Source organism: Sebastes umbrosus, chromosome 24, assembly GCF_015220745.1.
Source record: "Sebastes umbrosus isolate fSebUmb1 chromosome 24, fSebUmb1.pri, whole genome shotgun sequence".
In the NCBI taxonomy this organism is placed as follows: domain Eukaryota; kingdom Metazoa; phylum Chordata; class Actinopteri; order Perciformes; family Sebastidae; genus Sebastes; species Sebastes umbrosus.
This window is the reverse complement of record NC_051292.1, coordinates 11,273,426-11,294,001: the sequence shown is the minus strand read 5'-3', so window position 1 is coordinate 11,294,001 and position 20,576 is coordinate 11,273,426. Positions and strand designations below refer to the sequence as shown.

Genomic DNA, 20,576 nt, shown 5'->3' with positions numbered 1-20,576 from the left:
TGTGCACGGGGTGCAGATTGCTGGGAGGAAGAAAGAAAGAAAGAAAACAATCAAATGAGTTATTGTCATTGCAAACAATAGGCTCACATTTTTTTGGGAAGAATCGATTTAAGCAGCGATGATGGAGAAGCCAATCACACGGCGTGCCAGCAGGTATGTGAGGGTGAACTCATCAAGCATGGTCATTACAAGGAGTCCACCTAGTGGTCTTTAACAGAATTACAGCAAAAAACACTTTATTTGTATAAATAAGCTGCAACTGCGAAGGTGTTGACCATCCCATCATCATCATTATATGCAATTTGCTAAACCGTGCGGTCGCAGCCATCAACTGCTATCAAGTGAAGACCACCTCTCCTAAGTGTGTGTGGGCGGAAAAACATGTTTCCCATCCCTGAGTGCAGGGCGCTGGGGAGAGCCATGCTGAGCATGTTGACAGGGAACACAACAGCATTCTGCCACAGCTCCTTTTCATCGGCACAATAAATGCCTCCCTGATTACCCCCCTTCCCCGTCACGCACGCTGCTGTTAAAGTGCAAGAAGAGACGAGCGCTTCTTAGATTAAGACCCTGATCAAATTTTCATAACTCAATTTCAGGGAGAGAGGGATTGCTGTGGGATGTAAAAGTGTGTGTGTTCGTGTGTGTGTGTGTGTGTGTGTGTTGCCTGTAATCAGCTTTCTTTGTCTGCATCCATTTCTCTTTGAGTGAAACTGTGTCATTGATGATAGCGTTCGTGTGGGCGCCGGCTTTCAAATAGTCGCACCGACTTCATAAAGCCGAAGATGATAATTTAGTTGTGGTATTAAAGTTGCCGACAATTACTGCTACAGTGGTAATTTCCAATGTTTAAAAAATGCTGGTCTTCTTCAATAGCAAACTTTATTACATTTTGTCAAAAACAACATATTCCCAAGGATGTGGAAGTGTTAAACAAGAGGCCGATATTTGCAAGAGGTCATGAATAAACCAGTGTTTTCAGTACATTGCAGAATACGCCACTTGTTGAGCTTGGAAATAGTAGTTCTTAGCACACTTACAGGAATTTTTCTGGAGCTTTCAACCATACCTCCTGGCCCTCATTACCACTAAATATTTTGGTCACATAGGCTACATGTCTCGTGATAACAATCGGAACAGAATTTCCAGTAAGTGGCCCCTTTGTTAAGATTTGTGGCCTCTTTTACAAACATTTATCACACGGCTTTGTTGAATACTCGATTCCGATTGGTCAATTACGGCATTCTGAAGTCTGTCATATCTTTATAGCAGACCGCTGCTGTGTTTGACAGACTGTTGCTAATGGACGCAGTTCTGATGTCAACCCTGGTTCCATTAAATAGGCGTTAAGCTCCATAGATGTGGGCCAGTAGCGGCCTGCTATGCGCAACATTAGGTAAACACAGAGCTTTCACCCAGGAGACCGACGTTTGCATCCCGTGTCAAACCAACAACGGGTAGTTGTGTTTGTGTTCACAAGCGGTAGGTTTCATTTTCACTTTTGAAACCTATTTTTTTTTAAGTCAAAACACAATGTTGTTCCCTTACTCTTAACTAAGTGGTTTTGTTGCCTAAACCCAAAGAAGTTGTAGTTTTGTTTCCTAAACCTGAATAAGTTGTAGTTTTGTTGCTTAAACCTGAAGTAGTTGTAGTTTTGTTGCCTAAACCTAAAGAAGCTGTTATGTTTGTGTTCAAAACGTAACGTTTCATTATCATTCAAACATAACGTGTTGCTTTTTAGTTTCGCTTTCAATTTTACAATTTAGCAGGCCCCCACTGACCCACATCTGTGGTGCTTACAGTGACAGATAACGCACCTTTTAATGGCCTGATAACAGTCGAATCGGGTGCACCCCCAGTGTTGTAATCTTTCTGACAAACACTGCCAAAAAGTGCTCACTTAACATTTCCAATGATTAGTTGTGATAAAAACCTCAAAATGTGCATGTTACAGTACATAAAGGACATGTGTTTGATACCAGAATGACCCACGCTGGCAGTTTCATCCTTGCAGTGCAGTCTATTTAAACAGCAATCACCTCAAGCACTGCACATTACCCTTTAACGTGTAATCATATTAATGTGTGTGCTGATGTGCATTTACAGTCCATAGGCTTCTCCTTTCGATCTATAAACGGGATCAGATCCAAAAGGATTCACAGGTTTCTCAGTGCACCGCTCAGTGTTTGCTTGTCATGTAACTCGTGTACGCCGCCCGTGTACTCTTTCCCACGATAGCAATATTACAGTGAGGGTATCACCCTGTCATGTGCTCCCTTCTTCTCTATTACTTTCACTCATCCTCTCTATTTCTCTCCTCCTTGTCTCGCCTCTCCTTCTGCTGCTTCAGGTTGTATCAACGCGTCTGTCACCTCTCTTTCTTTCTTTTCCCTCCCTCCCTCTTCCCAGACAGTCAACTGGTACGGCGACACCAGACTGTGTGTATTTTTAGCGCCCGCCACAGATGGGGCCGTGGCAGCATGTCAGAGACCAGAATGTTCTTTATCTCAGCTGTCAGGACGCTCCCCGGGACCAAAAATGGAGCCCGTCCACTTCTGAAGGGGGGAAGCTTTTTTCTCCCCCTTTTTCTTCCAGTTGTTTTAATTGTGTCTTTTTGGCACGGTTAAATAACTGTTGAGGGTGCAAATGGAAAGGTGGCGAAGAAGGAAATGCTGCGTCAGCTCCTCTGTGGGAGCTGCATCCAAACCTATGATCAAGCTGAGGTGAAATTGCAGGCCGGGCCTCGGCAGAAATATAAGATTTATCTCCAAAGCGAGCTCCGTGAAAGGACCACATTACCAGGCGAGTCATAAAAAGATACATTTCGTAGCGGGAAGAAGATGCAGTTTTGTTTATGTGTTGAAATAACAGCTCTGTCCTACGCCATGACCAACCCTTGGGCAAGAGTGCACCTCTACGTTCAAGATGCCCTCTGGTAAAACACTGAACATGCACAGCTAGGGAGTATCCATTTGATTCCCTAACAAACAAAGTGTCAGACCAGGAAGCAGGCCTCTCTGACTCTGAAGAGGGAGCGAGTAGAAAAACACGCTGCAGGCTACGACTGGGGGTCAAGTGGTCGGCTTTTGTGCATCACAGTTTGGGAGTCTGCTGAGACTCTCCTCTGGCAGCGCTCGCACACTCGAGCAGCAAAAACCGGGCGGTCCACGTGAATATCAAGGAGGGGTGGGAGGAAGACAGGAGGGGATGCTGACAGAGAGGTGGTGGGTGGGTGGGAGAGGCAGAGAGGGGAGATAGTCTGTGGGGGCAAAGATGTCAGAAATGATGTGAAGTTCGGTTTGTCAGGCTGTCAGATTGTGTTCAGCAGGTGTGTGTGAGGTTGTAAGTGACTTTTTTTTTGCCAGTATATCTCCATTACCATGACAAAAACACACTATTTAGAATTGTTTCTATGGCTCTAGTTCACATTTAATGATAACATTGTGGATTTTAAAGGAACAGTGTGCAGCATTTAGGGGGATCTTATAGGCAGAAATGGAATATAATGTTAATAAGGATGTTTTCTTCAGTTTATAATCAACTTAAAATAAGAATCGTGGCGTTTTCGTTAGCTTAGAAAGAGTTGTTTATGTCTACATAAGGAGCGGGTCCTCTTCACGGAGTCCGCCATGTTTCTACAATAGCCCAGAACGGACAAACCAAACATTTTTTCTCGTCGGCCACCGTAATTTCAGTTGGTTGCAATCTGCAACCTCGTCGCTAGATGCCTTCAAATCCTACACACTGCACCTTTAAAGTATGGCGGCATTAGTCCATATTTCTCTCATCAGTTAATCCCATGAAAAGACAAAAAACAACAATGCATTTGTCCGTCTCTCAAGCCCGTCAGTTCCTATTAACTCTTAAATCTTTAAAAAAGGCTTGCAAATATAGTTTTTTTTTAATAGAACAGCTGGGCACTGTAGTTTTTTACAAATGTTACTAAAACAGGAGTAAATAGTGCATTTGTTGGGGACTATTTTAAGCCGTGGAATGATACACATTTGGTATACTAGTGAGTATACAGCAGGAGGGCGACATATGTTAGTCATTGCGAGCATGTTTAGCATTAAGCTCAAAGCACTGTTGTGCCTAAATACGGTCTCACAGAGCCGCTAGCGTGGCTGTAGATTCTTACGGTTTGGTGTTTTTGGCCGCTCGTCTTTTGCATAAAGTTGAGGTCTAAGCTTTATGCAAATCAGGGCGTCCGGCGCGACTCGCCGCCTCTGGAAACTCCCAAAAAAGGTTCTTGGAGGTCTATGGAACAGAAGAATAAGCAGGCTTTGGCTATATAGACGATACTTGTTAGTAGGATCGGTCTGTTGATGGTTTTTGTGTTTTTATTTGCTGACAATAAGAGACAAAAATAAAGTGAAAATGTACGATGGTGGTCTGAGCTTGGTTGTTGTCCTGTGCTAAGAACAAATGATGATCAATACCTCCACTAATTAATATTTGCTCTCTCCACGAAGGTGGTTTTCCCAGCGGCGCGGTGGGATGGAGATTCAGGTCAATAATGTGTCTTTCAACGAGGAGCTCTAATCAAGCCCGAAGGTCTCCTTCTGAATCGGGGTTGCATTCGGAGCCTCATTTCCATTTGCCGTCCCTCAAGGCAAGGTAAAACAGTCCCGAGGTATACATGAGCAAAGGCTCCGTACTTTGTGCCGCATGACTAGTTTTCACCCGCGGCCCGGTCAATTGATATGGAAATGACTGGCGGGCCAAGTACTTCTAACTGGAGAGGAAATAATGGAGCATAGACACAAAAAAAAGCAGAGAGGCAAACAAAAAAATGACAGTGATGACTGTTGCAAATCTAAGTCAATGTTATTGTCAGCTTCATTTGCGCTTTTCAAAAGACAAGGTTACACAAGTCATCAAGACGGGGAGCAAGAAAACGATGAATATACGCAACTCAATATTTAAAGTGTTCAAGGTTTGGAAAACTTGGAGTAAGCAAAAACTGTTTTTAAATAGGCTGTGAAATGTAAAAAAAAAATAAGACTTAAATGATTAATATTGTTTCTCAAGCTTTCATCCATTAAATCACAAAGGATTTGCACGCCTGTACTCTTGTGGGAACCTATTGAAGTGAAACTAAAATCTTCGGTCCATAGCAGAGTTTAATTAGGACTCTGTTTTGATGATTTTTTACTAAGTCTGGAGCAGAAAGAGAGATTCAAGATGAAACATGGGAAGAAGGGGAAGCGATTGAGGCCTATTAAACAAAGAGAGAACAGTAATCACAGCCCTTCAGAGGACGCATCCCATTGCACTCTCCTCTCTTTTGAATGTGCGACGTCTTGCTGCCACAACAATGTAGTCTTTCTCTCCATTGTGCCGCTGGCAGGGCTGAACATTCAAAGGGGAGATTACAGGGGCTGGTGCCGCTTCCATCTCTGCAATAAGTGAGAAATGTGGAACACCAGCAGTGAGACTTGGCAATCAATAGCAGCCCCATGTTCTGACTGTCTGTGACTACAGTAATTATCATCACCGTCCACAGGACGATGACATGTTGTTTGGGCTTCGCAGAGAGTCGAGAGCAGATTGACGTGATGTGTCCATGGCGCCAGCGTGAGCAAAATGTTTTATTAAATGTGTTATTTGTTTGGAAGTCATTATCATGCTATTGGTTGTCATAAAATGCCACATCATTCACTAGAACACAGATCTTAAGGGGAGACACTAGAGGTGAATAAGGTAAAACTATTTAATTCGGATAAAGTTTTCAGCAATACAATGTTGTGTAAATCCGGCTATGAATGACATATGAATAAACCCCTCTGTAAAAACCATCAGAATATAGATAGGAATGAAACCCTTAAGTTTGGTTTATGTAAGTGGTACTGAAGTGGAGATTTCTGTATTGATACATGTTGCAAAATTTCACACATTTTGCAAGATACTTCAGGTGAATAGAGTAAAAAAAATAACTAAAAGATATCACCATGAAACTTCCCCAGTTGATTACTGACATTAAGACAATTAGTTTTTGTATTACAAGTTTTCTGAAATTATATGTTTAAATTTGCAAATTTGACATTATCTTATTAAATATGCACTCATTTTCATACATTTCCAGAACAGAAATCTAAACATTGGGGAAAATGTTTGTTTCATTTTGTTGATATATTAGAGTCAAAGGTTTTATACTGAAGGAGTTTTGGATATCTCTTTTTACCACTCAATAAATCAGAGAATACTGTCAACAGCCATTTAAAAACATCAATTTTCGTCATGTTTTTAGGAATAAAATGTTCTTTAAATCAGGCTATGATTAATATATGAACAAACCGCTCTGTAAAAACCTTCAGAATATAGAGAGGAATGAAACTAGAAAGTTTGGTTTATGTAAATACTACTGAGATTTCTGTATTGATATATATTGCAAAATTTCATACATTTTGCAAGACTCTACCAATGAATAGGGTAAAAAATGTAAACTAATATATCACCTTGAAACATCCCCAGTTGATTACTTATATTAAGACATTTTTTTTGTATCACAACTTTTCTGAAATGTTCTGTTTAAATATGCAATTGAAACATTATCTTATTAAATCTGCACTCATTTTCATACATTTCCAGAACAGAAATCTGAACACTGGATAAAGCCAGTTTCAAAATTCTTGTTTTATTTTGCTGACATATAAGAGTCAAAGGTTTTTACAGAGAGAAGTTTAGATATCTCTTTTTATCACTCCAGATAAAATTTCCGTATTGATATGTACTGCAAACTTTCATACATTTTGCAAGTCTCTACAGGTGAGTAGGGTAAAACATTTAACTAATAGATATCAGCGTGATACTTCTCCAGATGATTACTTACATTTAGACAATTATTTTTTGTATTACAAGTTTTCTGAAAAGTTTAAATATGCAAATGAGGCATTATCTAATTATAACTTTTGGGGAATTTAGGAGAAATCTACAGACGCAAATAGACAAAGTAGTAAAATAAACACCCAAATGTGTATTTTGGATGCTTTCTTTCCACTAGTCTGAAAGAAAACATGTTATGGAAGCAAAATAGCCCAAATCTCAAAATTGATCAGTGCATGAAAAACGATGTTTTTGCCTTCAGTGTCTCGCCTTAAAGTTACAAAAAGATAAAAGTACAAAAAGTACAAGTGCAGCATCCATTATAGGAAACATGACAAATCCAGTTCTTCATTTAGACCAAAAGGCTCAACCGTGTTCAGAGCATTAATCCAAGATGTCTGTCTGCAGACAGTTAAAAATGCCACCACCTCTAAGAGAGGGCGAAATATTTTCTTTCCCCAGAACTTTAATGACGCTACAGAGCCATGTTGAGCCTGTGTATCATGTCGAGCTATAGCATAATCCATGGTCTGTATTCAGATGTGAGAATCTTTAAAGCTCTTTTCCAACATAAAACCAGACCACATGGACATTTCAGCATGTAGACAACACGTGTGCTGCTGCCTGATTGATTATGCAACCTTTGGAAACATTCATGTTGATGGGCTAATGTCTGAGATTAGACACCTCCAGGGGGAACATTGTGTACTGAAGTCAGCTATTGTTGCAGGTCGAAGTCTAATATGTTTGCATACAACACCTCCGTGTCCCCAAATAGACACACAAGGGCAGAGATCACCATTTGATTTGATCTATGATTTGTCTAACAGGGTCTTTCCAGCTCTTCTTTCCCATCTCCGTCTCTGACTGTGTTATTGTTTCATTTGTTTATAAGATGGAAAGTGTGTCATTGAGTGGGTACACAACTTAGCACAAAAATATAATTACTGGGAAACGCAAGAAGGCCTTTGTGCTTTTCCGTTATTCTTTTCCTCCAAAAAAATATATTGTAGGCCATGATTATAGTCTCTGGCATGTTAGTTACTCTGCGAAATATAGTTTTACATTAAAAACATACACTCCCTAAAGGTTTTATGCATGTTTTGCAGAGGGAATCTGGGGCTCCTTACTGTATTTCCTTAAATCGGTAGGTAAAGGAATGATATTGCCACTCAGATTTGCAGAATTTAAGGAATCACTGACATTGTAAGTTTATGATCTTGAAATAATTGTAGCACAACAGCTGCACATGTCAACAAACCATCCATCTTTTGTTTTAATTTCTCACTTTAGTATTAATTCTTTAGTACTTTGCTTTACCATTTTTTTTCTGGTGGGGATGGTTGATTATTTTTAATTTAATTTAATTTATTTATTTACATTTTTTGTCTTTATTTTGTGTCTTTATTATTCATGCCTCTGTTATTCATGTACTTAGAATATGCAGGTTATGCAGTTTGCAAAGGCATTATTATTTTACAGGTTGTTGCAGTCAACCTGGCAAAATATGAACATATAGAGCTGCACAATTTTATATATATATAAAATGTTATATTATGCAACATAATTTTTGTTGCACCAGCATGTTTTCTTTAATATAGTTGCACTTAGAAATAATGATGCTATTAAAGTTTAAAGGGCTAATTGATAACATTTTATGTAGACAAATATCTTTTAAAAAAAAAATAATACATCCACAGAGCTTTTAGAAAGGTGCTGAATAAAAGTATGGCTTTTTCCTGAAAGAGTTATTATGATTGTGAATTAATCATTTTGCAATCAGATTATTGAATGCTCCTTAGATTTTATATTTCCTATGGACTTTTATCCTTTTACCATCACAGATCCTTTTATACTTTATTAGACTAATCCTTCTATTGTTCTTGTTCAGTCTGTTTATTTATTAGTTAGTCTAATTTACATCAGTAATCGTTTTGGGCCCTGTTTTATTAGCTTACATATATTGTTGTTGTTGTTGTTGTTGTTGTTGTTGTGTGTCACTATGTTTTATCAAAGCTGCTACAAACCAATTGCTTGGATTAATACAGTTTTTTTAATTGAAATGAATTGATATATTTAATAAATATTTGTCTCTTTCAACTATTCTTGAGGCATAAGTCCAAAAAATAAAGTCTTGCACTCCAGGGGAACATGACTAGTATTAATTCTTACTACTTTGCTTAACCACTTTTTCTGGTGGGGATGGTTTATTATTTCTAATTTTATTTATTTATTTACATTTTTTGTCTTTATTTTGTGTCTCTGTTATGCATGCCTTTGTTATTCATGTACTTAGAATATGCAGTTTATGTAGTTTGCAAAGGTATTAATATTTTACAGGTTTAAAATTTTTATTTTTATTTTTATTTTTATTTTTATTTTTATTAATTAATTAATTTACATTTTTTGTCTTTATTTTGTGTCTTTGTTATTCATGCCTTTGTTATTCATGTACTTAGGATATGCAGTTTATGTAGTTTGCAAAGGTATTAATATTTTACAGGTTTATCATTTTTATTTATTTTTTATTAATTTATTTATTAACATTTGTTGTCTTTATTTTGTGTCTTTGTTATTCATGCCTTTGTTATTCATGTACTTAGAATATGCAGTTTATGTAGTTTGCAAAGGTATTAATATTTTACAGGTTTATCATTTTTATTTATTTTTTATTAATTTATTTATTAACATTTGTTGTCTTTATTTTGTGTCTTTGTTATTCATGCCTTTGTTATTCATGTACTTAGAATATGCAGTTTATGTAGTTTGCAAAGGTATTCATATTTTACAGGTTTATCATTTTTATTTTTATTTATTTTTTATTAATTAATTTATTAACATTTTTTGTCTTTATTATGTGTTATTTTGTTCATCATGTTCAGAGCATTTTGTCCACTAGGAGTTTCTCCTTTATTTCTACGAGGTGCAGTACCGCCTCCGCAGCAGCAGGTGTCAGCAGCAGCAGCAGCGCGCCAGCTAACGGTACAACCCAGCATCCCCCAGCATCATACAAAAGAAGAAGATTCAACATCAACAGTGCAGGACCGAGGTAACGGTACATCACAACGTTTTCTCCCTGTTTTCATCCTCTAACGCATCAACTGAACTACAAACGATATATTTCTAATATGTAATGTGTTAAATATTGTATGTTATATTGTGCTATTGCGACACTAAGTTGCCACTAGCGAGCGTTAGCCGTTAGCTGTAGCTTTAGCAGCTAAGCTAACTAGCTAAGCTAAGCTGTCATTATGTTGCGTGTGTGGGTGTAATGTAGCTCTGCTAGAGAGCTTTACTGCGCTTATTCTCTCTTATAAAGACAGATAGCTCACTATCTTTACTCTCACTCGCTTCTCCAGTCTCCTGATCCTCATATGCCCTCATCATCTCTCATCATCTCTGCAGATAATCCCTCATTTTCTGGCCCAGATATCTTTAGCAGAGCAGCAGTGACCCGAGCGGTGTGAAAAGATGGACACAAGAGCCTGGAGGAATCCATATCATGACTATGATGGGAACCCAGCGTCCACACAGGCGTTGTTTGACTGCCAGGGGAAGGTAAAAAGCATACTATGTGTGTGTGTGCATGTGATTGCAGTATTCCTCCATCATTCCTCCATCATTTAACACGTTTTTCTGTCCTTTCCCCTTTTCAGCTCACAGCAGAGTTTGCCCAAAGGCTGAGCAGCAAGATCAGCGAGCTGTTGGCTGTCATGGAAAACGGGCTGAAGTCTGCTGACCCAAGAGATTGCACCAGTTACACCGGCTGGGCAGGTGATGACACCATTAACACATCTTGTTACAACGTGGCAGAATATGCTCTGATTGCATTCATGTGGACTGTATGTCCCATGTAATGTTGAGTAATAAGGCTGCACATATATCATTGTGATGCTCATCGCTGACACCTTTTTTCCCTCTTTTATTGAGAAAATGATTTTGTGTGTAATAATGCTAGGGCTGTCAATCGATTTTAATATTTAATCATTAATCGCAGGATTATCCATAGTTAATTGTGATTAATCAAACATTTTTTATACCTTAAAGGGGGATTTGTCAAGTATTTAATACTCTTATCAACATGGGAGTGGGCAAATATGCTGCTTTATGCAAATGTATGTATATATTCTTTACTGGAAATCAATTAACAACACAAAACAATGACAAATATTGTCCAGAAACCCTCACAGGTATTGCATTTAGCATAAAAAATATGTTTAAATCATAATTCAAGTAGAGGAAAACATGCACATTCTCAAAATTGTTTGTGGTGCTGGGAGTAGATCCCCCCCAATATGTATTTTTTTAAAAAAATGACTTGCTCCCGCACACACTTTTCTTTGCTTTATTAGTCAACATTTCGTTCAATAAGGACCTTCATCAGGACATTAAGAAGATAAAATGGTGGTGTGTGTTCTTTTAAACACCACTAAATCAATTTGATTGGATGATTGGACGTGTCTGCCATCCCTATTGGTTGAGGAAGTGACATCATCACATATCCAGTGCACCATGAAAAAAACAGGAAGAGAAGAGAAGAAAAATACATGTCAAACAAAGAACATCAAACATACATCACTATTGAAGGAAAACACTAATAATCTTAGCATAAATGATCACATGGCACACGATCATAAGTATATAAAGTTACACATTAAAAACACTGCTTGGTTAATTTACTAACAGCAACTCAAACAACAAGATCAAAATGCCAAGCCATCATCATCATTACAATTAAGTAGAAGTTCTATATTTTACAGACACACACTCAAATCTAATTCATCATTGAGCCCAAAGTGGGTCCCAAAATTTTGGATTTGTCAAGTCTTTAATAATCTTATCAACATAGGAGTGGGCAAATATGCTACTTTATGCAAATTTATATATATATTTATTATTGGAAATCAATTAACAACAGATAACAATGACAAATAATGTCCAGAAACCCTCAAAAAAATATGTTCAAATCATAACTCAAGCCAAACAGGCAACAACAGCTGCCAGTGTGCTGACTTGACTATGACTTGCCCTCAAACTGCATGTGATTATCATAAAGTGGGCATGTCTGTAAAGGGGAGACTCGTGGGTACCCATAGAACCCATTTTCATTCACATATCTTGAGGTCAGAGATCAAGAGACCCCTTTAAAAATGGCCATGCCAGTTTTTCCTCACCACAATTTAGCGCAAGTTTGGAGCGTTATTTAACCTCCTTCTTGACAAGCTAGTATCTTTAGGTTTTTCTCTTCATATGATACCAGTATTTTCACACTAGCTTTAAGACTGAGCCCGCCACAACCTAAACATCACAAGTTGCATTAATGAAAATTATTTGCGTAATTTGCGTTATTATTGCGCTAACTGTGACAGCTCTAGTTAAAGGTACGATTTTTCTTCACAGTTAACAAACTGAGGGTCGTACTCGACATTAGAAAACATGATTCACTGAGGCATCTGAAACTTTTCCATTTAGCTAAAAGGTTACTGATTTTGCAGTTGAAGAGATTAGACATACAAGTTATTTTAGTTTACAACAATTTGAATCCATTAGTTGCCAACTATCTAATTAATGGCCAACTATTTTGATAATCGATTAATTGGTTTGAGTAATTTTTTAAGAAAATAAAAGTAAATTCTCTGTTTGCAGCTTCTTAAATGTGAATATTTTCTGGTTTCTTTACTCCTCTATGACGGTAAACTTAATATCTTTGAGTTGTGGACAAAACAAGAAATTTGAGGACGTCATGTTGGGCTTTGGGAAACACTGATCAACATTTTTAACCATTTTCTGACATTTTTATAGACCAAACAACTAATCAATTAATCGATAAAATAATCAACAGATTAATCGACAATGAAGATAATTGTTAGTACTAAAAGCTACTGATAATATTCATCATTCACCTCCCTCAATTGAACGTTTGATCATTTTTTTTTACATTTTCAGCCCAAAATTGGCTTATTCATATGCCTTTTTTTTGTCCAGCCAAACAGTCAAAAACCCAAATATTTAGTTATTATTTATTTTAGTATTTAGTTTATAATCATAGATGACCAATAAATCCAGAAAATATTTAAATTGAAGGAGCTGGAACCAGATAAATTTGGGCATTTTGCTTAAGAAAGTATAGAAATGATTAAACCGTAATCAAGATACTTTAATTTTCTTTTAACTGATGAAAAAACGTATTGTTTCAGCTCTGCTTTGATTTTACAACATTTCAGTTTCAGTCGTTATGCTTTCATTCTTCAGTGTTGTGCATGTAGATTATTCTGTAGGATACCAGATGTGCAGCCTTTCTTCAGTTACGGTTTGAAACAGAACACATTTCTTGGTTTGTTTGCAACGATAACATAACCTGTATCCGTCTGCTCCACAGGCATTGCTCTGCTCTACCTGCATCTCCACAACGTGTTCAGGGACTCCTCCTTACTCCAGAGAGCTCTAGAATACGTCAGCCGCAGTCTGAAGTCTTTGACCCGACGCCACGACGTCACCTTCCTGTGCGGGGATGCAGGGCCCCTGGCTGTCGCTGCTGTGGTCTACCATCGCCTGCAGAGGGTGCAGGAGACCGACGAGTGCATCAACAGGTCAGTGTAGAACAAATAGATATGCCTAACAGGTATTTGCTTAGATATTAGGTTTCTCAGATATGTAACTTCCTTCTTTTTTCTTTCTTGCTTCTCATGTTCCATATTACAGGCTTGTGATTAATTGATCCGGATCAAATCTTATGTCACATTCAAGAATGATTTTTTTATAGATTCCTACTAGGGATGTTCATAATTAACCGTTAACCGACATTAAGCATTTTAACCGATTAACCGTCGTGTTAAGTTGCTGCTGATAAAAAAACATTTCCTGATTTTGCGGCTTCATAATAAAAGCTTTTAAATAACCAAATAATGGGGGACTTCTATTGTGAAGAATATAGGAAATGAAATGTGTTAATCACCGTTTTACAGCCGCTCCTTTGACCACTAGTCGCAGCCATGGTTACACACACCCTCAAGCAGGTAGCCCTGTTGTAATGGAGACGTAAATCCCTGTGCTCGGCTGACGCGCCGAGTCACGTATGGAAAAACCCTACAAGACACAGGAACTCGGCTTGTGTCTTGAGGAGTTGTAGCATTTATTCACCGACAGCCTAAACATGTACACACACTGCGCTGCTACGCTCACAGCTTCACGGTTATCTTCATACTCGATGTCAGTCTGTCACACACGCTCCCTCGCTCCATCTCTCTCGCTCTCTATCACACACCGACACTCGCTAACATTAGTTAGTATTCCTTAAAGAAGTTTGCTACTTGTAAAACACATTTTAGTTAAAAAGCATCTTAAAATTACATAATTCCACATTTATTTTACTATTAATTGTACACAGTAATAGGTCAGTTAGTTGGATAGTTAATAGTTAATTGATGCAATAGTCGGTCATGACAAATGTCGTCCTGATTCCCGAATTCTGTGCTTCTCTCCCAGACTGCTGCAGTTTCACCAGAACGTGGTCAAAGGTGCAGGCGGGCTGCCTGACGAGCTGCTCTACGGACGGATGGGCTACCTCTACTCCCTCGTCTTCATCAACCAGCAGCTCGGGCAGGACAGGATCCCACTGCAGTACATCCAGCAGGTGGGTCAGAAGTGACAAAAACCTGCACTTCCAAGCACCGCGACTGAAGGATGTTTTTATCCCGGACAGGCTGACTGATCATCCATGACTTCTTAGTCAGTCCAGAGATCTCATACAGTAACCAAAGAGGAACCTAATGGGATAAAAGAGTTGGGGAGGGAAATGCATGAACTTCATATGAAAAAATGTAATTAATTGAAATAACACTATTAGTAGATTTTCAGGTTCTAATCCTGCTTCTCTAACTTCTCGGTTGCTGCCCCCAGCAATCTTGATTTTAGCGCCAATTTGCTCGCTCTTGCACATATTGATGTCCAATCGCTCTAAATTATCTCCATTGATGTCTTTCTATTGTACAGATTTGGTGTGTTTGTGAGGCGGGATGTGTTATTTCCCCCCTTTAGATCAGTGAGGCCGTGCTGGTGTCCGGCGAACACCTCAGCAGGAAGTTCAGGGTGCAGAACCACAGCCCTCTGATGTACGAGTGGTACCAGGAGCAGTACGTCGGCGCCGCCCACGGCCTGGCGGGCATCTACTACTACCTAATGCAGGTAAAACATCTCAAGCCTGGAGCACACTGCCCGCTTCATGCTCGCGTGACGGCAGCGTCGCGTGTTGTTTTTTTATTTCAGCGTCCATGTTAACAGGTTAGAGTGGACACACTGCCCGCATGAGACGCACGTCAGACGCGCGTCTATTTTATAGAATAGAAGGGTCGCCTATTTTACACGCGAGCCGCTCGCCTCTCGGCTGCGTGTCCCAGCAGCAACAGACAGTGAAGGTGATCTAGTGACTGTATATGAACATCATACCAGCAAGATTACTACAGTTTCCATGTCTAGACATCTGTAGAATATGTCACAGACAGTGAAAGTGATCTAGTGACTTTATATTAACTTCATACCAGCAAGACTTTACTGCAGTTTCGAGGTTTATCTGTAGAATATGTTACGGAGATGAAAAAAAAGTAAAGTTAAGTAAACTTGTTTTTAAATCAACACTTCCTGCTTTCATTTCAAAATAAAAGCCCTCAGGCGTTTTTTCTATAGGCAGAATCCCTTCATTTGTTAACACGAGGCTTTTATTCTGAAATATGTGCCGGACAGTGATGTGGAACAAGCAGAGAGTTGGAAAGCATCATAAATGATTACAGTACTGAGTTTTAATTGTGGATTATTACTATTATTTACTAATTACCACACGTTTCTGAACCTTTCTCTGTCTAAAATAAATATAAATTATATTTATCATGAAGTTAAATGGCCATTAAAAGGCAAACTCTATGTAGAAAGAAAGGGCTGACAGCAGCATCAGAAACACAGCTGACGGGTAGCAGACACGCTCCCGACAGGCAGCTAACTCGCGTCTAGTGTGAACACCCTAGGTGGGCATCACGCGGCTACGACGCGACGCTGCCGTCAGGTGAGCCTGAAGCGGGCAGTGTGCCCCAGGCTTCAGGCTCACAGTACAAGTTGTGGAGCTGTTTTTTTTTTTTATTATATTAAGGCTGTCAAAGTTGACACGAAAACCCAAATAACTTTCATTATTGATTAATCTGACAATTATTTCAATAATTGATTTATTGTTGAACCTGAAAAACATCAAAAGGCAGCAATTACATCATCACTCATCATCAGTATGCATTAGTCATGGGTTGTTGCAGTTTAAGGTTCTGCATAGGTTACATTTATCTGTGTGTAAGCTGGCCAAACTGACCCCATTGGATCCCCATGGAACAGGTATATATATTTATTTATTTATTTATTTATGTGTCACACGGTTATTGTTTGACTGCATTGTCTGGTGTAGTCCTGCAGGAGAGGCTGTAGCATTCTCTACCTTACTAGCTAAACATCTGGTACTCCTTAGTTGGAAGAAAGTTATGCCACCATCTCACAAGCGCCGGGTGGAGGAGTTTAATGTCCCGTCTTAAACTTGAGCAGCTTAAATACGCGGCCCGAGGCTCTACCCAGAAGCATTATAAGGTCTGGCAACCATTTCTGTCCTATTTGGAGATTAAGTTCCCTTAAATTAACACAATGTAGCCTTCTTTTTTATATTTATTTATTTATTTATGTAATTATTTTTTTAGCATTTGCATTTTTAAAATTAATTTATTAATTTATTAATTTATTTATTAAGCGCCAATTTACTGTATTGAAGTGGTATATCACTTATAGTTTGTAATACTTAGCAATAGTCAGTTTTTATGTTTCTATCCTTATCTTATTTTGGAGTATTGAATACTTTGTCACTGTGCAATATATGTGAAAATCAATAACAAATATTTAAATATTAATAATAAAACTTCAAAATGCCTATCAGAGGTTGTACAACCAACATTACAAAAGTTAAAGATATTGAAATAACGGTATAAAACAAATACAATAAGCAATTGAGAAGACGGAACCAGTGAATATTTGGCATTTTTTGCTTGATAAAGCACTAAAATTGTTGTTGATAAATTGATTAAATGACAAATCCACTAAAGAAGTAATGTTTCCCTAGCTCATTGTGATAAAATATTGCTTATTTATTATTTTATTTAGTCCTGCCAGTATCTTTTATGTTGATTTTTTACAAGCACTCTGCTGCAGTTGATCTATCTATCGCCATCTGTCACTTCTTAATCATCAGTAAACGTGGTCCGATATCTCTCCCTCACAGCCGGGCTTCGTCTGCGTGGAGGAGTACGTACACAGGCTGGTGAAGCCCAGTGTCGACCACGTCTGCCGCCTCAAGTTCCCCACGGGAAACTACCCTCCATGCATCGGGGACGACCGAGACCTGCTGGTGCACTGGTGCCACGGATCCCCCGGGGTGGTCTACATGCTGCTGCAGGCGTACAGGGTAAACACGAGTGATGCGTTCGCTTTATACAAAAGATCATTCATTGAGTGATTGCCTCCACGACTTTCCTTTCTTTATATTTCAAAATAACCCTTGTTCCCAGGCCTTCGGAGTGCCCCAGTACCTGGAGGACGCCCTGCAGTGCGGAGAGGTGGTGTGGCACTGCGGCTTGCTGAAGAAGGGCTACGGGCTGTGTCACGGCGCGGCGGGGAACGCCTACACCTTCCTGGCCCTCTACCGGCTAACGCAGGACCCCAAGCACCTCTACAGAGCCTGCATGGTGAGAGAGAGCACATGAAAGAGACTTCATAATGTAAATCAGTGCGCATCATTCACCCGGCGCCGCAGCCGCTTGAGTGATCAAACAAGTGCACATATTAATTGTGACACTCCAGTGAATCTTAATTAGTGTCCAAATACTTGATCAATGCCTTTTGACTGAGAGGAATTATGATTGGGAGACAGGAGTTGTTTTTCTTATGTGATTTAGGTAGGAATTAAGTTTATTTTTTTAGCACTAAATCTGTTTTATGCCACAAACATACATCAGATTTGCTCATAAGGGTGCTTTGCAAAGGCCGTGCCCCCTTTTGGGGGGTAGAAAACTGAACATCCAATAGACTTCAATGCAATTTGATGTATTATTGGATTGTAATTTTGACAAATTCATACGCATTCATCTCTAGTTATACAAACGTTCGTTTTATACACATGTCTAAAGTTATTTAGCGATCTTGCCTGAACCTGAGCGTTCACGATACCTTAATAAATGAAGGTTGATCGCCGCCATGTCCCTTCAGTCTTCCCCCGTCCAACAGGCCGGATATTGTTTATCCAGACATCTCTACATATTTGATTGAATCCCGTTAGGCTAAGTGTTGTCCGTAAATAACCAACGTGTTAATAGCCAACTGTTCGATCTATATGCTGAGATTTAGTTAGAGTCTGATGCTGCTATATAACATTAATGTATGACTGTATTACTGCAGCAGCCTCCCACTCAAGCGAACGTTGGCCAGCCGTGCTAGTCACTGTCACCAGCAGCTTTTACCAAACTGACAGTGAATATTCACAAATCATACTGTGTGTGCCTCAAATCTCAGTGTGAAAGCCTCGGTTAACCCGCTACACAACAGCTTTTCATCATTTTCTCTCCTGTGAAAGCGAGTTTCTTTCCCCCAAAAGGGAGCGCATCCTCGGAGATGACGCCACGCTGGTCTGGTCTATAGCTTGGAGCCATAAAGCCCCTCTATTATAACTTTTTAAAAACATACAATTTAATGGTATAATGCCAGAAAGAGGTATTTTATTTTTTCGAGGCTTTACGTTGTGTCTTTCTCTGACTTTGATGCGACATGTGAAAGTCATATGAAACTCAAAGGACAACCAATCATGGCGCAGTTGGCCCCTCGCCAGCCTCAAATTTATTCCAGAAACAGGGAAGCATGTGAGAGGCAGGGCCTTTTATGTTTATTGACAATGGGTTGGTAGCTGTCGGTGCGAGTCGGCGTCAAAAGCGGTGCCGTGCGGGGCTGCGTAGCTCGCTCTCTCTGGATGCGCTCCAGGTGGCACGGGTCCCACGTGTACTATCATTAATATGAATCTATTCATAGAGGATGGAAATAGACTCCTCAGATGTCTCGCCTAAGCTCCGTTACATGCTCCCAGCGCACCAGAGTGACATTGTGGTCATAATCTGATACCTCGACACAGATGCTAGGATTTCACTGAGAGGAGCACAATTATTTTTTAGCAGTTGTTGACATTGCTCGCCGTTCTCCTGAGACGGCTCGGCTACGGTTCAGTGTTGTGATAGGATGGGAATGCTATTATGACACTGCTTCTCTCTCTGTCTCTCTCTCTCTCTTTGTCTCCAGTTTGCTGACTGGTGCATGAACTACGGCAAACATGGATGCCGAACACCCGACACTCCCTTCTCCCTTTTTGAAGGTAATATATGATGACGTGTCCCACATATGCTGATATTATAATGCTTGCTAGAGCTGATTAATATAATTGGACCAATCTTTTTTAAATTAAAGTTACTATGAGGGAACTTTTAACTAGTTATGAAACAGTCTCAATTTAATAATGATGCCTCTATATGACCTACATCAGTAAACGAGACCATCAGCGAGATGATTGGCTGTTTCTATATAGTTTTTTCTTTCCACATAGAGTTTGCCTTTCATAACGGCGGCAGAGAAAGGTTCGAAGCGTTTGCTTATTTGTAAATAGTAGTAATAAGCCACGATCAAAACTCTGCACTTTATTCATCCGTGAAGCTCTGCAAGTCACTGCATGATCTACAACACTGCCCTGTAAATATTTCAGAATAAACGCCTTGTGTTGTGGTTGGCCAGTGTGGCTGCTCGAACCTGTTAACATGGACGCTTGCATTTGGCACACTGTACTGTATGTCACAATGATATCTGACACTTTTACAGTTGCCACATTGCATAATTTTGCAGTTACTGATGGCAGCACCTATTTTGAATTGCAATTGCTAAGCTATGCAAGTGAATCGCGTGAATTTGATGAAATTTAATAAAGACGAAGCAGGATATATGAATGCCGCAGACGTGAAATTAACATCGGAAAACAAAGGAGCTGCTTATAATGATGTATTTTCTGTATGGCTGTATGGTACTGTATCATATTGTGTCTCTGTTACTGTCACACTCACCACGCCACTTCTTGTTTCCAGGCATGGCCGGCACCATCTACTTCTTGGCCGACATCTTGCAGCCAATGAAAGCGAGGTTCCCATGCTTTGAGGTGTAAAAGCCCCGCCCCCCATTCCACAGGTAGTCCTCCCCCCCCACCCCACATCGCGGGAAAAATACAACAAGGAGAAGACCCACACTTTTTCTCTATCACACTCATGCATGAAAACATTCACGTTCACAACAATCGACAGTGTGCCATGTTTTTCCTGCTCTTCTCTTATGGGGAATTTACATGTTATTAACAGGATAAATACATATACTCACATCTCAACTACATAATTGTCTCAAAGGTGAGAGCTTGCCTCGCTTTTTTCGGTTCCTTTTTTGTGTATAAATTCTGCTCAGATTGTGACGTCTTTTGAGGATTTCAGCAAAAAAAAAAGAATTTTCTGGCTGTAAGAAACAAAACAAAAAAAAAAAAGTGGTAAAACTTAAATGGTGTTTTGTTAACACTTAACTGCATATTTCTATTATTCTGTAAGCTTTATGTTTAAAAAAAAAAAAAAAAAGGAAATGGATGCTTTAGTTTGCTTTTCTTT

At 39.3% G+C, this 20,576-nt stretch overlaps 2 protein-coding genes across 2 annotated transcripts in view; both read left to right on the top strand.

Moving 5' to 3' along the window:
- The window catches only part of LOC119484032, a 55,427-nt gene extending 45,149 nt beyond the window's left edge, over window positions 1-10,278 (top strand). The window contains exons 5-6 of the mRNA XM_037762591.1: window positions 9,749-9,874; window positions 10,185-10,278. Coding sequence (XP_037618519.1) covers window positions 9,749-9,874; window positions 10,185-10,278 — 220 coding nt within the window. The remainder of the gene's footprint in view (window positions 1-9,748; window positions 9,875-10,184) is intronic.
- Window positions 10,237-20,576, top strand: lancl1 (LanC antibiotic synthetase component C-like 1 (bacterial)). Its single transcript, XM_037762289.1, has 9 exons — window positions 10,237-10,383; window positions 10,482-10,599; window positions 13,205-13,415; window positions 14,311-14,458; window positions 14,863-15,009; window positions 17,126-17,308; window positions 17,412-17,588; window positions 19,186-19,258; window positions 20,016-20,576. The coding sequence occupies exons 1-9, from the start codon at window positions 10,297-10,299 to the stop codon at window positions 20,090-20,092; spliced, it is 1,221 nt and encodes a 406-aa protein (XP_037618217.1). The 5' UTR covers window positions 10,237-10,296; the 3' UTR covers window positions 20,093-20,576.